This window comes from Onychostoma macrolepis, chromosome 16, assembly GCF_012432095.1.
Source record: "Onychostoma macrolepis isolate SWU-2019 chromosome 16, ASM1243209v1, whole genome shotgun sequence".
Lineage (NCBI taxonomy): Eukaryota > Metazoa > Chordata > Actinopteri > Cypriniformes > Cyprinidae > Onychostoma > Onychostoma macrolepis.
Genome location: NC_081170.1, coordinates 25,072,998 through 25,094,028, shown reverse-complemented (window position 1 = coordinate 25,094,028; position 21,031 = coordinate 25,072,998). Strand labels below are relative to the sequence as shown.

The 21,031-nt window shown below is 36.4% G+C and overlaps 1 protein-coding gene across 4 annotated transcripts in view; it reads right to left on the bottom strand.

Moving 5' to 3' along the window:
* Positions 1–21,031, bottom strand: part of trak1a (trafficking protein, kinesin binding 1a) — a 49,807-nt gene that overhangs the window by 3,502 nt on the left and 25,274 nt on the right. For 3 of the 4 annotated variants that reach the window (XM_058746289.1, XM_058746287.1, XM_058746288.1), the window contains 13 exons: positions 12,726–12,802; positions 12,263–12,379; positions 11,939–12,039; positions 11,664–11,772; positions 10,460–10,538; positions 10,047–10,177; positions 9,167–9,241; positions 8,828–8,965; positions 8,584–8,660; positions 8,099–8,332; positions 6,844–7,175; positions 3,894–4,229; positions 1,923–2,025 (listed from right to left, as the gene is read on the bottom strand). In XM_058746289.1, the coding sequence (XP_058602272.1) occupies positions 1,923–2,025; positions 3,894–4,229; positions 6,844–7,175; positions 8,099–8,332; positions 8,584–8,660; positions 8,828–8,965; positions 9,167–9,241; positions 10,047–10,177; positions 10,460–10,538; positions 11,664–11,772; positions 11,939–12,039; positions 12,263–12,379; positions 12,726–12,776 (1,883 nt within the window). In that variant the 5' untranslated portion in view covers positions 12,777–12,802. Of the gene's footprint in view, positions 1–172; positions 263–1,922; positions 2,026–3,893; positions 4,230–6,843; positions 7,176–8,098; positions 8,333–8,583; positions 8,661–8,827; positions 8,966–9,166; positions 9,242–10,046; positions 10,178–10,459; positions 10,539–11,663; positions 11,773–11,938; positions 12,040–12,262; positions 12,380–12,725; positions 12,803–21,031 lie in introns of all 4 variants that reach the window. The other variant, XM_058746290.1, reaches the window with a different exon arrangement.

The window sequence follows — 21,031 nt, the reverse complement described above, 5'->3', positions numbered from 1 at the left end:
ATGCAAATTCCTTTGAATACTGCATAAAGTCTTCCACAAAAAAAACTTTCTGGTGTTAGGTTGAGAAAATCCTTCAGGTCAGTTAGAGTGGTTTGTGTTTGGTTAGAGAACAGCACACTCCCATGACACAAGGTCTAATCAGCACTAGGCTGGTCATGCTACTCCTCCTCACCCCCCAGGGGGCTCTGCTCAGTGAGTCTGCTCTAATCCCGCCACCAGAACAACATGATAAAGAGCCGCCTCCTCATCCTCATCGTATGACCTGCAGAGAGCCAATCACACAGCTGTACAGTATGTTTGCTATAGAGACAAGCTATTTGTCTGGAACCCTTAATATAGATTTAAAGGGGTCATATGATGCCATTTCAAGTTTTCCTTTGTCTTTGGAGTTTTACAAGCTGTTCGTGCATAGATAAGATCCGTAAAGTTGCAAAGACTAAAGTTCCAAAGAGATATTCTTTATAAAGTTTAAGTCTTGTCCACGCCTTCCTAAAACGCCCCATTTAAACATTCCCCCACGTCTACGTCACTGCGTGGGAAGATTTGCATAGCAATGTCCAAATGTATATGCAAAGAAAGAAGGTGTAACTTTTATTCTAGCTGTATTGTTGCCACTGCCGCCATGTCGTGGAGACGCTGTGTGTTTCGTTGTGAAACTACTTTGTTTGGGATTCCAAAAGAGGACACGACTAGAAATCAGTGGTTAAGTTGTATTTACAACACTATTCCAGATAGAACAACCCAAATATTTGAGTGTGTGCAGCGCATTTTACAGAGGACTGTTTCCTGAACCTGGGAGAGTAGCCCACAATGCCGGCTGTGCACAAAGACAGTTTCTATAAAGTGAGGCAATTCCAACTTTGCAAGGACAGTCTAGTGCTTCTGACTCACAGCCTGTAAGTAGGCTATGTATTCATATTGAAATAATTTGCCACTGACTATTCAAACACGAGTTTAGTGCTTGTTGTTTGTCATTTCTCCGATCACAAGCAGACATGGTTTTATTTTTACATGGCACCATGCGACGCAACGCGTAAAAAGGCGGTATAAGTCATTATAATCAGTAATTATGTCCCCACTGGATGCAACAAATGCCTCATTTGTAATGGGTTTTATAGTTTTTGTCTTGTCACGCCAGGACATGGCATCACAATATGGTAAGGGGCATAACGTTTCCGTCACACACTTGAGGTATTCAGCCAATCACAATGCACTGGATAGCTGGCCAATCAGAGCACACCTCGCTTTTCAGAACGATGAGCTTTGTAAAAATCGGCACGTTTCAGAAAGGCGGGGCATAGACAAGCAACAATAATGTACAGTATGAGGAAAATAATGTGTTTTTTGAACCTTAAACCGCGTAAACACATTGCATTACACCAAATACATAAAATAATGTAACGACATATGACCCCTTTAAGACTGTCCAATAAACCATAGGCTGTCCTATTTGTCCTGCGATGTTCCTCCTATGCGCCCTCATCAGACATTTTTGCCAACTACATTGTCAGAAATATGTGCAAAAATTGTATCTTTAGGATTACAGCTTGTCACTGGAGCAGTACCCTTATATCTACCCCTAAAAGGTGCTACTTATGAACCTCAGAGTCAAGCAGCAAAAAAAAAAAACCACAATCCAAAAAGTCAGTGGATTTCACAGAGGACTAGAATTTTTGCCTGACCATTGTGTTTTTTTTTTTTGCTGCTTGACTCTGAGGTTCATAAGTAGCACCTTTTAGGGGTAGATATAAGGGTACTGCTCCAGTGACAAGCTGTAATCCTAAAGATACAATTTTTGCACATATTTCTGACAATGTAGTTGGCAAAAATGTCTGATTTGATCCATAAAATAATGTATACTAACAAGTTGTTGTTATTATTATTATTATTATGTTATTATGAAAAGACCACACAGTATTTACCTGGGTGTGACTCTGGTGAGTTCATCTGTAGGGTGTAGGATCCTGCAGGTGGTGAAGGTGTACGTGGAGCTGGTGTGAGACATACATTTACCAGGAAAATGCACTGGGGAGAGCAAGAGAGGAGAGACTAACATCAGTACAAAACCCCACAAACACACTATTAAAATTACACAGAGGAAGTTAAAACTGCTTCAGGACCTACATAAAGAGAGCTAATGCAATGCAATGCGGCATAGTGCAAGCTATTATTGGGCTTAAAAACACAACTGCAGTGTTAGGATATTTGAATTTACATACAAATTATGAAGTTTTAATTGTATGACTCATCCTGATGCAGTTTTAAATAGCTTCACACAGCAGGAGAGAACAGTGGGAAAGAGGGAAGATCAAATTATGAATTTGATTATTACAGACAAGCCAGAACATACTGTATTATATATATATATATATAGCAGCTGGTATTTTGTTTCAACAATTCTCTGCAAAAAGTTGTCAGTTGTCATTAAAGGGATACTTCACCCCAAAAAACAAAATGAACAAAAACTAAACAAAACCAAAACCAAAACAAAACAACTGACCATATGATCTTAGCTATTTACAAGTGTACTCAAGCCATCTGATATTCACAGAAGGTATATGAGCATTGTGTATAAAATTCTAAATTGTAGCTTTTGGTGTGTTTGTGTAGCCGACAAGCCTGACTTTGAAAGCATGTGGAGTGCGTTTGTGTACATGTGGTGTCAATGTGACCTCTTTCCAGTGACGTTAGAGTCTGTTCACTCACATGACTGTGGCTCACACTTCCACGTTTTTAATAGAACTCTGTAACATTACCCTTTAAACACACTCAGAACTCTAGCTGGATGTTAGTTACATGCTGGGGCTCCTGTTGGGAATGTGTGTATGTGTGCTGTACAGTTTAGTATCAAACATCACACTCTGTGTTCTCAGGATGGACACCAGCTTAAATCTCACATACAGGTTTATCGGGGGACAAGTGCGTATAGAGAGTGAGTAAATAAATGTTGTTTTCCCCTCCAGGCCTTAAACTCTCTGACACAGTGTTGTGTTCTGGTAATGCGGGTAAGAAGAGAGATTGAGAAGAGTGCTGAAAATGAGAATTGAGTCTAGAAGCTCGTACTAATTATCACATATGTGACCCTGGACCATAAAACCAGTCTTAAGTGTCAATTTTTCGAAATTGAGATTTATACATCATCTGAAAGCTTAATAAATCTTCCAATTATATATAATATCAATGATTTGGTGTGAATTCTTAAAGGATGAATGAAAGCCTGTCAAGACCATGTCTGGGTCTGCAAAAAAGTTAATAAATGTATAAAATTATATAAATAAATAAATTAATACACATAAAATACATAGAAATAAAGCATATTTTAGGATAATTCAGATTTCCCATTACTACAATTCAATATATGCAGTATATTATATATTATAATTTAATATGTAAATCGTATATAATATAATTATAATTTTTTAATTATGTTGTTATTGAACTATGGTATTAAATTGTATTTAGTAATTGATTAAATTAACATTGATTGCAAAACATTTCCATTTATTTTGATTCAAAAATATTATTTATTAACATTTTTTATTTATTAATATTTTAGATATTTTACTTCCAAAGGCTCAATTTTCATTTTTTTCAGCACAAGGAGCTAGAAAGATGACTGAAAGGTGGAATGACAGTAAAATGTAAAAAAAAAAAAAAAAGACTATACTCAAAAGAATATGGCAGCTGTCTTCAGGGTGAGTGGATGATGTGCAGTGGGTGTGTGCCTGCAGCTGTACAAGGAGAGAACCAGCTCATCCTAGGCCCTCACAAGCACAATACAACTGGGGTTTATGGGTACTCCACTAGGGCATCGTCTGTTTTATAGTGAGGCTTTATGTTCCCTCCCTCCTAAGCCTGTCCGGAGGGTTAGTGGGGTTACGAGGGTCCCTCACCAGATGAGACCTCCTCCTCTCCAGCCTCCATTCGATCTGGCCCCACTCCAGGGGTCCCTCCATTTTCTCTGAGCTGCTCTTGCTGGTTATCAGGATTGTTGGCACGAGGTCGTCGTGAAGCAGGTGAACATGGCAGAGAGCCCAGGCAAGAGGTAGAGATGGTGAATTGGGAATGCTGTCCTAGCTCATCTTCCTCCAGGTCGGTGAATTGGTACACCTCCTCCAGGTCCAGCTCCAGTGGTCGAAAGCCCTTGGTCACGACGCCCGGCCGCGTGTCCAGGATGCCGCCCAGGTGGGGCTGAGCGAGCTGCTGCCATGCGTGCAGAGTGGCTGAACCTGAGGGGTGGAGGAAATGAGATCAGATGCACGGTAACAAATACCACACAACATACAGAACACGCTAAGATCATGAACGCAATGTGACGTGCATCGAGTGTGATATAAAAGTTCATAAGATGCAAAAAGAGATTAGACTCTTACTGAATGTAGAGATATTTTAGGATGACTCTGTAATATTAATCGATAAAACCACACAGTCTTTGTAATGCATGGTATATCAGAGTCTTTGTAATGCAGGGGCATACCTATGTTCTATTACATTTTAGGGATAAAATGTAGATGAAACAGATTATTCAATATGTGTTTATATTATATTGAATGTCCAGATGTTCAGCAGATACATATTTAACAGATAACATGATCATAAATAAATACATTCAGTACATAATAAACTATTTAATATTAATTATTGAGTCATTTTAATTAGGGGTTCCTTTCAGATTATAATATGCAATCTTGGATTAAATTAATTTTGCATGTAGTCACCATTTTAGTTCATTCAACTTAGTCCAATTATTTGTAAATACAATCTGTGCCCTTGAAAAGGGCTCAGAAATAGATTGAATGATACATACTTGCTGTGGACAGACTAAAGCAAAGAAAGAGAAAAAAGGAGGGGGGAATTAAAGTTGTGTTTATTAGAGAGCTAAAACAGACAGGTAAGAAAATGAAAAGACAAGAAAACAAAAGTAGGATGCAAACACACAAACTTAAAATTGACAGAAAAGATGGGAGTAAACAGATATAATAATGCATAGTTCACCTAAAAATTAAAATTGATGTTGTTCCAAACTTATAGGACTTTCTTTTTTCTTTTTTCAGTGGAATTAAAAAAATAATATTTTGAAAGAAATGCTTCTGTAAGAAAGAAAGTCATACAGGTTTGGAATGTCATAAGGGTGAGTGAATGATAGAATTTAAATTTTTGAGCCAACTATCCCTCAAAATCCTTTCTCTGGAGCTAATCTATTAGATATCCTGTTAGTACCTTTTAAAACATACTCAAAGATGTTAACAAAATCAGAGCATTGATCATCTGTTAACATGCTTTTGAGTTTTCTGCAATTCATAACAAGCGTTGCATTGGGTAGGCTATGTCACACTGCTTAGTTTATCTTTTAACTATAACCAGCAGAGGTCGCTAGAGATATGATTATGAATCATAAGGCTGTGACTGATTCACAATTAACACTCATGTAAAATTAAAGAACAGGACTCAAACAATCTGTTGCAGCAGTGATATTCAAAACTAAATGAATTCAATGACCCTGCTGTTGACGTTATAATAGACTCCACAAAAAATAATAAGTGAAATATATGCTTTGAAGAAGCAAGCATGTTTCTAACATTTAGTGAATGAAAAACACCATTTTAAAATACGCTTAGTACCTCTATGAAAAAAAAAAAAAATATATATACCATAAAGTGCATCATGGATAGAGTTGTGCTTTTCACACCAAATCCTAATTTTCAAATGCGGCTCTACGTGCTTGTGTGTGTGTGTGTGTGTGTGTGTGTGTGTGTGTGTGTGTGTGTGTGTGTGTGTGTGTGTGTATGTATGTATGTATGTATGTATGTATATATATATGTATGTGTATGTATATGTATATGTATATGTATATGTATATATATATATATATATATATATATATATATATATATATATATATATATATATATAAATGACTATTTTATATATTTTTGAAAAGTCTTTTATGCTCAGCAAGACTGCATTTATATGATCAGTAAAACCAGTAATATTGTGAAAACTGATTACATTAAACGTGTTTTCTATTGTTATAGAAATCTTTTGTAACATTATAAATGTATTACTGTCATTTTTATAAGTTTTTTTTTTTCTTTCTTTCTTTTTTTAATCTTACTTTGCCAAAACATTTGAATGGCAGTGCATCATGGTTTCCACAAAAATATTAAGCAGCAAAAAATATTTTCAACATCGATAATAATAATTTTTTTAAGCACCAAATCAGTGTATAAGAATAATTTCTGAAGGATCATGTGACAATGATGATTTGAGTAATGGCTGCTGAAAATTCAAGGAATAAATTGCATTTTAAAATATAATAAAACAGAAAATAGGGTCACAATTTATTTTAAGGTCCAATTCTCGCTATTAACAAACCATTAACTACGATTTTTGCCTCAATAAACTCCTAATGTGCTGCTTATTTACAGTCAGCAAGGTAGTTGTTAAGTTTAGGTATTGGGTATGATTAGGCATGTAGAATATGGTCATACAGTATATGTGCTTTATAAGTACTAACAAACAGCCAACATGTTAATAATAGGCATGCTAATAAGCAACTAGTTAATAGTGAGAAATGGTCCCTATACTGCATTTCTGATAAACATAGCCTTGGCAAGCATAAGAGACTTCTTTTAAAAACATAAAAATCTTCTTCATTCCAAACTTTTGACCAGTAGTGTGTATATATAGTGTGACGTGTCTAAATCTCAAACCAGCAGCGAGGTTGTGTGTGTCTGAAATAGAAGGAGTGCTGTGTAGAAAGGTCCTCAGCACTGTGGTGCATTAACGCCCACAGAGCATCAAACAATAAGAGGGTGAAAGGCCTGGATTTGGCTCGGTCACCTTCCAGAGGCTTGACGATCTGGAGTTTCTCCGGCAGGTAGGATCGGGTGCTGTAGATGGAGTAAACCGAGTGCAGGGTTCCCAGAGACATGATGCTGTCTGCCGGAGTGAGGGGGCCGCTGTCTTCACTGCCACTCCCACCATCTCTCTCCTCGTACAAGTCGCTCTTCTCTTCTGCCAGGGCGTTGAGTTTACGCTCTCTCTCCTCCTCAAAGAAACGCCGCTCGCTAAGGTAGTTGTCCCGTCGAAGGGAAAGCCGACGCAGTGCCGCCTCCAGGTCATGGGAGCCGGGTGTGCCAGGCGTGCCAGGCTTTCTGTTGGAGTCATCAGAGCTGGAACAAATATTACAGATAAAACAATCAAATGATACAGTGTGGTCCAATGTCCACTAATAAAAAATAAAAACGTACACCCACACACACACCTAAATGCAACAATTTCTATTGTTTTAATATAAATAGTTCTTGTTCTTGCCAATACAAAGAGCGTCAGCTGATAATTATTTACACAATTTAAGTCAATCTACAAGTTTGGAAAAATGGATATCCATTTTGAGTTATTAAGAGTTTTTAAAGAGGAATCAATTATCAATATAGTAGTTATAGTTACTGCAGATTAGCACACTTTTATATAATTTAAAGATAGTTGAATGTTTTTGAAAGAAGTCTCTTATGCTCACCAAGGCTGAATTTATTGAATCTAATTAAAAAACAAAAACCAGAAATACTGCAACACATTTTTTTAGAACTTAAAAGAATGGTTTTCTACTGTAATGTATATTTTTTAAATTCTGTGATGGCAAAACTCAATTTTCAGCAACCATCATGCCAATCTTCAGTGACATTATTATTCAGAAACCAATCTAATGTGCTCATTTTGTGCTCAATTATTATTAAATTTGCAATTATTCCAGACTTTTTACTGGTAGTGCATATACACTGTAGTTCAAAAGCTTTTTTTTTTTTCTCCAAAGTAAAAAATATTACTTTTATTTAGCAAGGATGCATTAAATTGACAAAAAAGGATATCTACTAAAAAAGTTCACATACAGTAAATGCTGCCATATATTTTAAAATTATAACAATATTTCACGATATTACAATATGTTTTTTGATCAAATAAATGCAGCCTTGGTGCATATACTAAGCCCCAAACAAAAACTTGTTAACAAACAGTAGTTAAGCAAACACACACAAAGCATTTCTATTATACTGCTCAAACATTTATGGTTTAAAACCACGTTTGATGCTCTTACCCATCCTGATTTGACTGGGTTTCCATCAGCATACTGTTAGTGCGGTTGTCCATTTCAACACCATCCCCTCCGTACATGCTCGATCGGGGTGTGCTCAGACAACTAGAACGCCTGGAATTCACACAGGATGTCTGATTGGACCCCGGGATGTTCATAGGGGACGGGCCCATGGAGCGCTGCCGAACGGTCTGGTTGATGTTACGCACTGTCGCAAAGACACGTTTAGGGTGCAACCTGAGCAAAAGGAGAAGACAAGCATATACAGAGGTCAGTGTCATACTTGGCTGATAACTTAATGGTTGTAGGTTCAAATCATCTGAGATCTTTAACCAGTAAGCTAAAAATAAATGAAACATAAAATGCCTTGTAACAGAGATTAGAATATATTTTATATTCCTCTGAAACTGACTCAGCATGCAAATTCATAACAATTCATGCAGGATATGAGACACAGGCAGGGTACAGGAAATGACACACTCACACACCTTTGTTCCTCTACGTCTGGATCAGACATCTGAATCTCTTTCTTCATGGTGCCTTCAATTTCAGCAGCTAAAGAGTCCTGTTACACACAAAGCACAAACACACCATTAGCTAGGGAATGACAGTGATAGTGTATTAGTATATTTAGCATATTGCTTACTGTTTAGTACATACTAAGTGAACAATTTGTGAAAATAATACAAATTAATAATACATTAAATTATTTTGTTGTTCTCCATTTCTCACCATGGGGAAGAGGCCGAGCGAGTGGAATCGTCGCGGTGTACTGAGAGGCAGCGTTTTATTCCTGAAGTTCTTCAGTTCCTCCTGAGCTTCATGAAGCATCTCCATACATTCAGCATACTTATCCTCCAGCTCCCTCAGCTACAGAAAGAAACCGATAAAGACTGAGATAAAGAGACTGATAGCAGGTGAAAACGGCAGTAAAATTCATTTAATCAGTCAGATCAGGGTTTCAATTCCAAGGATAATACACGCCTATGTTTATCAGTAATTGGTATATGGTGGCATTTTAGTTGAATTACAGTATGTGAATATGCTGGTGCGTTTGAGTGCATGTGTTACCTCTGCTGTTAGTGCTCTTTGGGCATCTTTAGCAGCTCCCAGATGCTGAGTGAGCTCTTCGTTTTCTAGTGCATACTGAAAACATAACAAATATTACACTTGATTACTAAGACAGAACTATTCTTCCTATAACTGACAGTACAACAAACTAACTGAAACAGTCAAGATTATGCTTCACTAATACATTACACACAATAATATTAATTTGTTGCTTTGCCTGTTTTTGTTGTGCACGATGCCTTCTGCTATTAAAAAGGCCTTTTCCCTGCTTTTTAAAGTCTTGTTTTGTTTATTTTAAGATTAACTGTTTTTTTCCAAGGCATTGATAGATGGCAGTGTTTCCTGACATAGCTATGCAAAGATTAGATTTTTTTTTAAAAAACAGTATCATAGCTATTAAATTATTTCTTGTTGTAATTTTAAATCTGTGTTTAACCTCAGAAGCATCTCAAAGTATAAAGATGTACTAAAGTCTGATTTTGTGGTGGCTGTGCTTTAAAATTAAATTATTATAATCTTAATTCAAGTGAGGAAGGATTTAGAAAGTCTGACAGTAATCCGTGTTGAGTACTACTGTGAGGTTAACCCTGTCTGGTTTAAATGTTTCAAAATGATTAACAGTTGAGAACATTCATTAGAAATGTAATCAGTAACCAGTTACATTACTTTAATAAAGTAATTGAAATAGTTACTTATTGCATTTTAAATAAAGTAACTTGCAATCTATAACCCATTACATTTCTAAAGTAACCTTTTAATATAGTTTTATATTTACAACATTGTATTTTGTGTTATATTGCCCAATTTTGTGTTATATGACCAATTTGAAACCAGGGATCCGTGTATTAGTCACGTCTACTGTACAGTGAGGAGAACTCACAGATTTGGCTTTTTTCTGCAGGTCGACGATTTGAGAGAGGAGGTGTGTGATTTCCTCTTGCTGGCGAGAGGCATCCTCGGTTTTCTTAGCCAGCTCCTCCGCAATCGTGGAGATCTGTATATTAGCATCTCCTAAGGGGGAAGAGATAGACTTCATGTGTCAAACGCACCCTTGGTAAATAACAAAAAGCATGGAAAGTCCCCAATCCTCATTCAAAGCAAGTTATAGATTAGCCCCTCAGTATTTGCAGTTCATGTCATTAATAACTAAACGGTTATAGGCTACTACAAGGATGGAACAATAAGGTAATGAATAGTATACATGAATTTTACAAGTGTAGGATGATTATGTAATATCAGTTTACATTTCGAGGGAATATGATCGTTGATGGTGTAATAGGTGGATCTACTCACTGAGCTCTTTAACACAGTCATTTACAAGCTGTTGTTCCTTTTCTTCATACGAGATGGTCTCTGTCTCCAAGTGATTTGCCTATAAACACACACACACACGTGATCTGAATAAACAATGGAGGCATCATTTTACTTGACTCATCCTTTGTTTCAGTGTTCTTGTCAGAAGAACAGGTTGTGTCTAAAGTGCCCATGTTTTAGAACAAAACAATATAGTTTGAATTTAATCTACAGCAAAAAGCAAAGCTATGGAGTTGTTACACAAGCTTGTTGTTTTCATGTCATGGCCCAGTTTAATAGGGTTCACATAAACTGAGAAATGTTATACTGTGATGTCTTCGTGATTTGCATTCATCTATTGCTATTGAAGTTTCTAAAATGTTTTGTTGTGAATAGATCTTGTGTAGGTGTGGATGTAGATTTCATTGGCAGTGAGGAATGGAATTCCACCTGTCTGCTGGGGTCAGATGCCCGACACACGTCACTGCAGATCTACAGTTACAGTGAGGGGGCCAGTACATCGAGAAAATGAGACATTCTGATGAATTTACTTCTGACTCAATCTGAAACTTTTAAAAGTTAAAGGGTTCGTTCACCCAAAAATGAAAAGTCTGTCATTAATTACTCCCCCTCATGTCGTTCCAAACCCGTAAGACCTTTGTTCATCTTCAGAACACAGATTAAGATATTCTTGATGAAATCTGAGAGCTAGCTCCCATAGACAGCAAGGATAATATCACGATCAACGCACAGAAATGTAGCAAGGACATCGGTAAAATAGTCCATGTGACATGAGGGTTTCAACCGTAATTTTACGAAGCTACGAGATTACGTTGATTACGTTCTGCGGTACTCTAAGTTGTTGAATAAGTTATGTTACTATTGTTTTCTTTGCGCACAAAAAGTATTCTCGTAGCTTCGTCATTTTTGGGTGAACTATCCCTTTAAGCTATATTTCAACTAACAACATATCTATGTGGATGTGTGTATATTTGCTTATTATTACAGTATTTCCAAGTTTTATTTTACTAAAGCGCACAGATAACTGGCAAATAGCTTTATCTGAGAATGAAGCTGTGTTTGTCTTGGAAATGTGATATGCCTGAAACTCTGATAAGTTTGATTGGAGGCTGTTTTGAATAATATTATGCAAAGTATTCTTATGAGCAGCTGAAGGATGTGAGGTCAGACCTCACTCTCTCACCTCTGATCGCAGGACAATGTTCTCTTCCTCCAGGTCTTTGAGTTTCTTCTGTAGCGAATCCAGAGGGAGGTAATTCGGGACCGTGAAAGACGAGTCATTTCTGCGAATACTGCAAAGAAAAATCATAGACAGATGTGCCTACTTCAGTACATGGAAATTTCCTCACTGAAAATAAAAAAACATTTAACCAGCTCTGTGTAATTTTCAGGCAAAGACAGAAAAATGATAGAACTCCACAGTTTGAGGTATTGTTCAAACTTAATACATGGACTCACGGTGTGGAAGAAGCAGATTCTCCATCGCTCTCCTCAGCTGCACTTGTGTAGAACTGCAGGAGCTCATCCTTCATCGAGAGATCATGACGCAGCTGAGACACCTGCATGGACGCATACAAACACTCACTGTATGCATGCATCAAGAACTATATACTCACATAGTCTGTGTTGTTTTGTATAAGAATGTTTTTAGATTACATCTGTTTTTTTACACACAGTAATACTTTAGAACCATTTTATGCTGACATGGTTCTTTGACTTAAAGTTACGGTTCTTTAAGTTAAGCCAACAGGCTGGTCTAACTTTTCGGGTTTCTTCTCTTACCTCTTCTCGTATGTGCTCCACCTGCTCCTCTAGGAAGGTGTTCCTCTCGCTGAGGGTTTTGTTCTTTTTCAGCAAAGACTGGCCAATACGAGCCGCCAACTCCAAATCCCGCTCTTTCTGAATTGAGGAACACAAAGTGACCCTATATGTTTACTGTTTAGTCCACATTCACAATCAAACAATTCCTTAGTCTGTGTTAATTTGGATAGCTTGAGACTTTCAGAGACTTTATTACTACGTTTTACAGAATCCTGGTTCCTGAAGAAACATCATGAATAATTACAATCTCTCAAAAACGTCATCAAGAGTGTGGATGATACCTTTGTAATCATGAACTATTATGGTACACTGAAAGACCTACATCACAACATGTGGGCCATGCTTTACACCAAAAAATACCTTCACTCTATTTTTTATTTTTAAATGACTGCTATGACCCATCCTCCCACTTCCCACGGCTTACCTCCTCCAGGAGACGTGTAACAGCATCTATGTCATTATATGTCTTAGTCATCTGGCCCACTCGATCAGCACATAGAACTGTGGGAACAGAGGAATAAAAAAAGGGATTTGAGATACTCAATGACAAACTTTGAAACACAAAAGTACCAGTATGTAACATAAGACGTGCCTACATACTCAGCTAGACGCATCTGAATATTTATTACTTGTGAAAAAGAAACAAACTTGAACAACCTGAACTTCAAAAAAAAAAGTACTTATGGAAATAATACTTTAATGTATTTTCATTTGCTGACAATATTCAGTAATGTTCTATTCATTTATAGTTCAAATTTATATTAAATGAAATTAGCTGAACTTTAGAGTGCTTTTCTGACCCACTTAAGTTTTTAAGTTTTAAGGTTTTAAAATGTACTTTTAGAATTTGAATACATTTATACAATACAATACAATTTTATTTATATAGCACAGTTTAAAAACAACCGAAGTTGACCAAAGTGCTTTACAACACTATACAGACTATAGGCAGAATTAAATACAGCTAAAAAACTCAGATATTCACAGAATATACACAGGCTATAAGAATGTGTGGCACTCCAAACACAAGGACAGAGACAATTTATCATGGAGTATCAAACGCCAACGAGAAGAAATAGGTCTTTAATGTGGATTTAAAACCGACAAGGTTGGAGCAGTTCTGATATGAGAGGAGACTATTCCAAAGTTTTGGGCCGACAACAGAAAAGGCACGGTCACCTCTCGTTTTAGTCTTGTCCTAGGAACATGCAATAGATCAGAATTAGTGGATCTGAGAGATCTCGACGAAGTATGAGGCTGTAACAACTCAGTTAAGTACATTGGGGCCAGATTGTGAAGAGATTTAAAAACAAACAATAGAATTTTAAAATCAATTCTGTACTTTACTGGAAGCCAATGAAGTGAAATTAAAACCGTGTAATACTCTCATATTTGTGCTTTCAGTAAGAAGCCGAGCTGCTGCATTCTGGACTAACTGCAGACGAGAGACACAGGACTGAGAAACACCAATGTACAGAGAATTACAGTAGTCAAGCCTAGATGTAACAAATGCGTGCATTATGATTTCAAACATCCGTGATGATAGAAATGATTTCACTTTGGAGAGAAGCCGGATATGATAAAAACAGGACTTAACAACAGAACTTATCTGCTTATCAAATTTGAGGTTATTATCAAACCAAACACCCAAGTTTCTGACACAAGTAGTGCTGTATGGTGACAGAGAAGTAGTTTCGAGATCATATACACTTTTATCATTGGGACCAAACATGATGAATTCAGTTTTACTCTCATTGAGGCATAAAAAATTTGTTGCAAGCCAAAGTTTCAGTTCTTCCAGGCAATCCAAAATGGGCTTAATGCCATGTTTATTGCCACGCTTTAAGGGGATGTAGATTTGGGTGTCATCTGCATATAGATGGAAAGAGACCCCGTGCTTGTTAAAAATAAGCCCTAAAGGAAGCATATAAAGTGAGAACAATACTGGACCAAGAATCGATCCTTGTGGTACACCAGATTTTAAATGCATCTCAGAGGAGAAATGGTGCCCAATGTTGACAACATATCTCCTACTGGTAAGATATGACCTAAACCACTGTAATACTGTGCCCCGTAAACCAACACATGCCTCAAGACGAGATATAAGAATATCATGGTTGACCAGATCAAAGGCAGAGCTAAGGTCTAACAAAACCAGAGCTGTAAACTGGCCAGAATCCGTAGTCAACATGACGTCATTTAAAACTCTTAAGAGGGCAGACTCAGTGCTGTGACAGGATTTAAAACCAGACTGAAATTTTTCATAAATAGAATTATGAGACAAATAAGATTGGAGTTGATTTGAGACAATTTTCTCTAATATTTTTGATAAAAAAGGCAAATTTGAAATCGGACGAAAATTAACCAGCAATGTCGAGTCCAAATTAGGTTTTTTAAGATGTGGTCGCACTGTGGCAAGTTTGAAGTCGTGGGGGACAGTCCCAGTTTGGAGACATTTATTGATAATAGACAACAAATCAGGACCAATAGTGTCAATGATCTGTCTAAGAAAACGTGTTGGAATAACGTCCTGAGGACACATTGTGGGTTTCAGGCTAGACAGAGTTTTGATTAAGGTGTTCAGGTTAATAGACTCGAAAAGAGACCAGGTGGAACCAGAGTATAGGACATCAACCAATTCATATGACGGCATTGATACAGCAAACATGATTCGAGAGATCTTGTCATTAAAATAATTAGCAAACTTCTCACACAGAGAGACAGATACCTCGGAAAAATGTTAACAGCTGGATGGAGTGCAGATTCAATAGTAGAGAATAAAATATTTGGCTTGTGGCTATTTTGTGTGATTAACTCTGAAAAGTATCTACACTTTGCAGCCTTGGCAGCTCGCTGAAATGCAGAGAGAGAGTCACGTAAGATTTCATATGAGACTTGAAGCCTGTCTTTTTTCCATTTACGTTCCGCACTTCTACAAGTCTTCCTAAGGAACGAGTGGTATCATTATGCCAAGGTATTGAATTATGTTTGTGTTTTTCATCTTTAATGGAGCAATAGTGTTTAAGATATTGGAGCAATTATTGTTGAAAACACCAAGATGCTCGTTAACATCCAGGTGACCGGTAAGAGTAATCATATCCTGGGTAGCACCTAATAATTCATACTTAGAAGCAAATTCTTTACTTGAGCATTCTGTAAATATACGAGTCCAACATGGCAATGATGATTGACTTGGAGTATTTCCATCAAGAGACACAGAGAACAATATGGGTAGATGATCAGATATGCCAGCGTCCACAATTTTTATATCCAGCACTGACACACCACGGGATAAAATCAAGTCCAGAGTATGTCCTTGAGCATGAGTAGGTCCAGATACCCATTGCACAAAGTCAAAAGAATCAAGTAATCTAAGAAAGTCTTTGGATAGTGGTTTGGAATCACAACAGACATGTATGTTAAAGTCTCCCAGTATTAAAATCCTGTCGTAACTGGTGACGATTTCACTCATAAATTGAGCAAATTCATTTAAAAATTCCCTATTTACGTTAGGTGGTCGGTATATGACTGCAAAAACCACAGGGTTGACTAGTGAAAGTTGAAACAGCATAACCTCGAAACAACTATGAGTCCCAGTTGATAGACTGCGACAGAGATACGAGCCTTTAAACACTGCCAAGCCCCACCTCGACCAGATAACCGAGGGAATTTAAAAGCTACAGCCCTGAGGCACCAGCTCAGTGAATGGGCTTAAGTCTCCGGGTTTAATCCAAGTTTCAGTGATACATAGGGCGTCCAGCGTGCAGGGTAAAAAAGTCATTTAATATAAATGTCTTATTTACCAGAGAACGTGCGTTGATCAAAGCCACGTGAAATGGCGACACATCTTCCTGGGGTTGCGTAGATCTCTGGGTCAATCGAAGGTTGGAAGCATTTACTCCACCACAACGAACACGCGGAAGGAAGCGGCGCAGAGACAGGGCCAGGGACAGCAGGGACAACAGGTCGAAGCCATCGATACGTTGAGTCCAGCGATCGCCAGTGAAGATATAATCCGCGTATCATCCCAGGCCCGGTAGACAGTAAAACAGCAGAGGATCTCAACCGAACTGCAACTCCAGCACGCTTTCCTCTTTTTCGCCGACGCTTCTTTTTCCACGGCAAGTCTGTAACATGCCGGTACTGATGTGAAGAGAAGTAGGAATAGGTAGGCGGCAGAGAAGGTTGAGACGCACAGGTGTCGGTCCTGGCTGTTTCAAAAGCCATTCGAATGTCCATAAGTGTTTGGCGATTATACACCAACGCCATTTTACAGCCAGTAATAAAAATAGACATAAATAAAAACATAAGTACTAAAAACAACAAAGACGGGGAGAACAGCAGACGGCGTGCCAAACACAGAGGCGCCATCTTCTGATGAAAATCAAAGAAAGCCATATATATATATAGCCATAATTTAATACATTCAATACAATAAAGCGCACATCTTTTTTTTTGGGATGAAAAAAAAATGTAAAAATAAAATGATGATTTATAAACTGATTTGCATTAATGTTTGGGCTCTTTTCTAGGTCATATTGTTCACATGGTCTAACTAACTTTCTTCCAGAATCTTATCTTTGCTATAATAGATCTCATCTCCAGGGAAACTTCTATTTTATCACAATGGAGATAAAACACTACCATTACCACCATCATATTTTCTCATTATCAACAGGTCAGCATTTTCCAGCTTATAAATATCTCAGTGGATTTATTATAGTGACATCCAACAGATCCACCCTGCCTGCGTGTTCGAAGCAAAGCATATTTAGTACAATATAATACAATTGCAACCTTTAAAATATTATCGCACAATAACGCGGTCCAAAGATTAAATGACCAATTTTACAGATAACACTGAGCAATCAAATTAAATATGCATAATGGGAACTCCCATTATTTTATTATTTTATTTGTGTGTGTGTGTGTGTGTGTGTGTGTGTGTGCGTTACGAAGCCTCAGTGTTTACACTTTTAAGGGAATCTAACTCAAATGGCTTAACTTATAGTTATTTTTAAAAATTAATTCATAATATATTAAATATATAAAATAAAGAATGTTGGCAATTAAACACTTTCATTAGGGCAATAAACAATACACAGTAAACACCACATTTACATAATCACTGTACTGCTGGTGAGAAGGACACTAGACAACATGATAATGCTTCCGATTGTCCAAAAAGTAAAAAAGAACTCTTAGAGCTAAGTACGGTGTTAAAGAATCAAATGCAAAGCAGACATTTCCATCTGCGTCACACTCAGTACAGAGAAAGTACAGACTCTACCCAGCACCTGAATCCAACACCCAGATATCGACCTGCCAGCAACACCCAGCTATAAACCTCACAGAAACATTCCTGGAGCAGGACTCATTTAAATACACATCAGCTCCATACTGTATTGTTCTGCTGAAACAATCAACTCACGCAATAATACTGAACATTTTCTGTGTTATTATTTGATCAAGGTTGAAAATATTTACTGAGGAGCTATAGTTTGACGCGTGGTTTCATTATTGTACTGTAGGGTAAAGTTAGAACTGCAGATGTTGTTATGAACTGTGAGTCACACTACAACAATGGCTGATAGGATACGGCTGAATGGTAAAACTAACAAACCCACCCAATGCATCTCAAAGTACAGCAATGGTATTGCTGTGCGATAATATTCTCATTTAAGAACCATTCTTATTGTTCCTGCGAACAAATGGAAACAGAACAATGTCATAAATGTTGGAAGCCAGACTCCAATAGTGTTTAATAATTCAACCACCAAAATCAATATAAAAAAAATCACTTAAGCTTTCCATACTAACTAAATATCAGATAGAAAGGTCACTTAAATGATAATTTTTCTCATGATTTTAAAGACCATTTGATCTAACGGCTTAAAGCGAAAATGCTTCAAATTACTTTTAGAAAATAAATGGTTTAGAAAATAAAAAGGTATTTGATTTCATAATAAAACATACACTACTGTTCAAAAGTTTGGGGATGGCCATAATACAGTAAAAAGAGAGTTTTTGTTAAACAACATTGTGAAATACTACACAATTATTACAATTTAAAGTAACTGTTTTGTCTTTAAAACATTTTAAAAATGTAATTTACTCCTGTGATGGCACAGCTGAATTTTCATTCATTTTTGTTAATAGTTGTTTTTTTAATTATTTGTCATAGAAACCATTTGTAACATTGTAAATGCTTTTTACTGTCAATTTTGATCAACTTAATGCACACTTGTTGAATAAAAAAACATTAATTTCTTTACAAATAAAAAGCTTTATAATAAATAAATAATAATTATTATTTTTTTTTTTAAATGGTAGGTTATTTTGGAGAAAGCCATGTAATCAAAAAAAAAAAAAAAAAAAATAAGGAAGGTATATTTATATATTTATAAAAGTTTTAACATATTTAGACAATTCCTATTATTCAAAAACAGCCAACGTAAAGAAAGATAAAAAATGTAATTATAAATGCCTTGTTGTTAGGGATTACAAATGTAAGAGAGACAACTAAAAACCTCACTGAACATAATACCACATACAGTATATACACCATTGAGGGACATCACATTATGTACCTTTCATAGTTCAATGGCCATCACAAATGAATTAACCTGCTTAGCAAGGTTTATTTACATGGGTAAACACTCATTAAAGACCAAGTTAGACTATTACAGCTGCTGGTCTAAGCTCCCAGGGCAGGGTGCTTCACACTCGATAACAAAGTTTTGTGTCCACCAGCATGGGTACACATACACTTCATTGACCCCGGTACCATGACGCTCAGCACCAGACCAAACAACAAACTAAGAGCAACCGTACACAATGACCTGCCATCAGACCAGCTCCCACTGCACAGAGACGATTATTCCCACAGTGTAAACTGGACACAAAGAACGCAGTCAGGCAGTAATCTCTCCCACATGTCTTCTTTAGTGCATTAATAAAGGTGACTTTCTTGGACTTGAAATAACCTTAGATAAAAGAGACAAGTCCATTTTCATTTGTGCAGATTTATACAAATAAACATTTCCAGCATTTGAATAGCACTTTTAAACAAGCCTGTATGTATAATGCATTATAAATATATTGTTGGTGAGTTATAAAGCTATTTGTTTTATATACAGTATGCTTTAAAATGAACAATGCAATTTAACATTGCAGGTATAATCTACCAACTGACTGCTACACTGTTAAAGAGATAATGCAATATAGCTAGTACATGAAAGATATAAACCATGAAATGCAGTACTCCTCATTTTACTGCATTAAACAGTACTAAAGCATAACATTAATAAAGTATGTTTATATTACAGTGTAACAGTGTCACTATTAATACATGCAACTGATTATAAAAATGTTAACCCTAAAATGCACAGCTAACTTCACCTAGAATAAACATGTGGGTCTAGAATACAATCACATGCATATCTTTTTATGCCATAGTCTGTCTGAATACTCGATTCTGATTGGCTGGCAGGTGTTGATTAAATTCGTTTAACCGCACAGGTAGTTCCAGGTCAGTTTAATCACGTTCTATATTAATGCGCTTCCTATAAACATTGCTAACCATAGTAACATACAGTTGCAGTTGAATAGTAATATAGACGAAAATAACCGTCATTTTTATCGTTCCGGTCAAATATTGCAGCGCAAATGTTATTAACATCTTTAATATGTGAATGCTGGCAAATGACCATGGCATAAACGGGATAATCAACGGCTAGCTGTGCATTAAACGATTTGAATGCACTTCGCAGAGGTTCCGCTGCGCGTCGGGTGGTTCTTCGCCTCCACGTCGTGCATTCAAATCGTTTAATACACAGCTAGCCGTTGATTATCCCTTACATAAACCTGTTAATGAAGATAAAATACATTTGATTGTTACATACACTACCAGTAAAAAGTTTTTGAACAGTTAGATTTTTAAGGTTTTTTAAAGAATTCCCTTCTGCTCAACAAGTCTGCATTTATTTGATCCAAAATACAGCAAAAGCAGTAATATTGTGAAATAATTTTACTATTTAAAATAACTGCTTTCTATTTGAATCTATTTTAAAATGTAATTTATTCCTGTGATCAAAGCTAAATTTTCAGCTTCATTACTCCAGTCTTCAGTGTCACATGTTCCTTGAGAAATTATTCTAATATGCTGATTTTCTGCTCAAAAAGTAGTGCATATATTAAAAAAAAATTAATATTTATAAATAATTAATTATATTCTCAGGTTTCAACAAAGATGTTACTATCTTTTGCTGTTATACTCCAAGTGGTCTACTTATGAGACACAACATGTATTACTATTGTCAATTCATAATAATAATAATAATAATAATAATTACTGTTATTATTACGCAATTATTATTATTATTGTATTTAACACCAAAAAAAAAAAAAAAAAGCTGTAAATAAAGATTTGATTATTTATTATGCCCCTGTTTCACAGACTAAAATCTAAGTCTGAGCGGTTTCAACTGAAAGAAACTTGCACTGACTGATCTTAAAATCTATCAGTGCCTTTGCTTTGTCTCAAGATGCACACCAGTAGTGCTTTTTTCTAAGGCACGTTTATAAAAATGACTTAAATGACCTAATTGAACTACGGCCTAATTCAGGTTTAGTGTAATCCCTGTCTGTGAAACCAGGCCTACATGTTTTACAAGAAAATACTATTTCTTTCTACTTCAAAATTTTACATTTAATTCAATGTGGTACTTG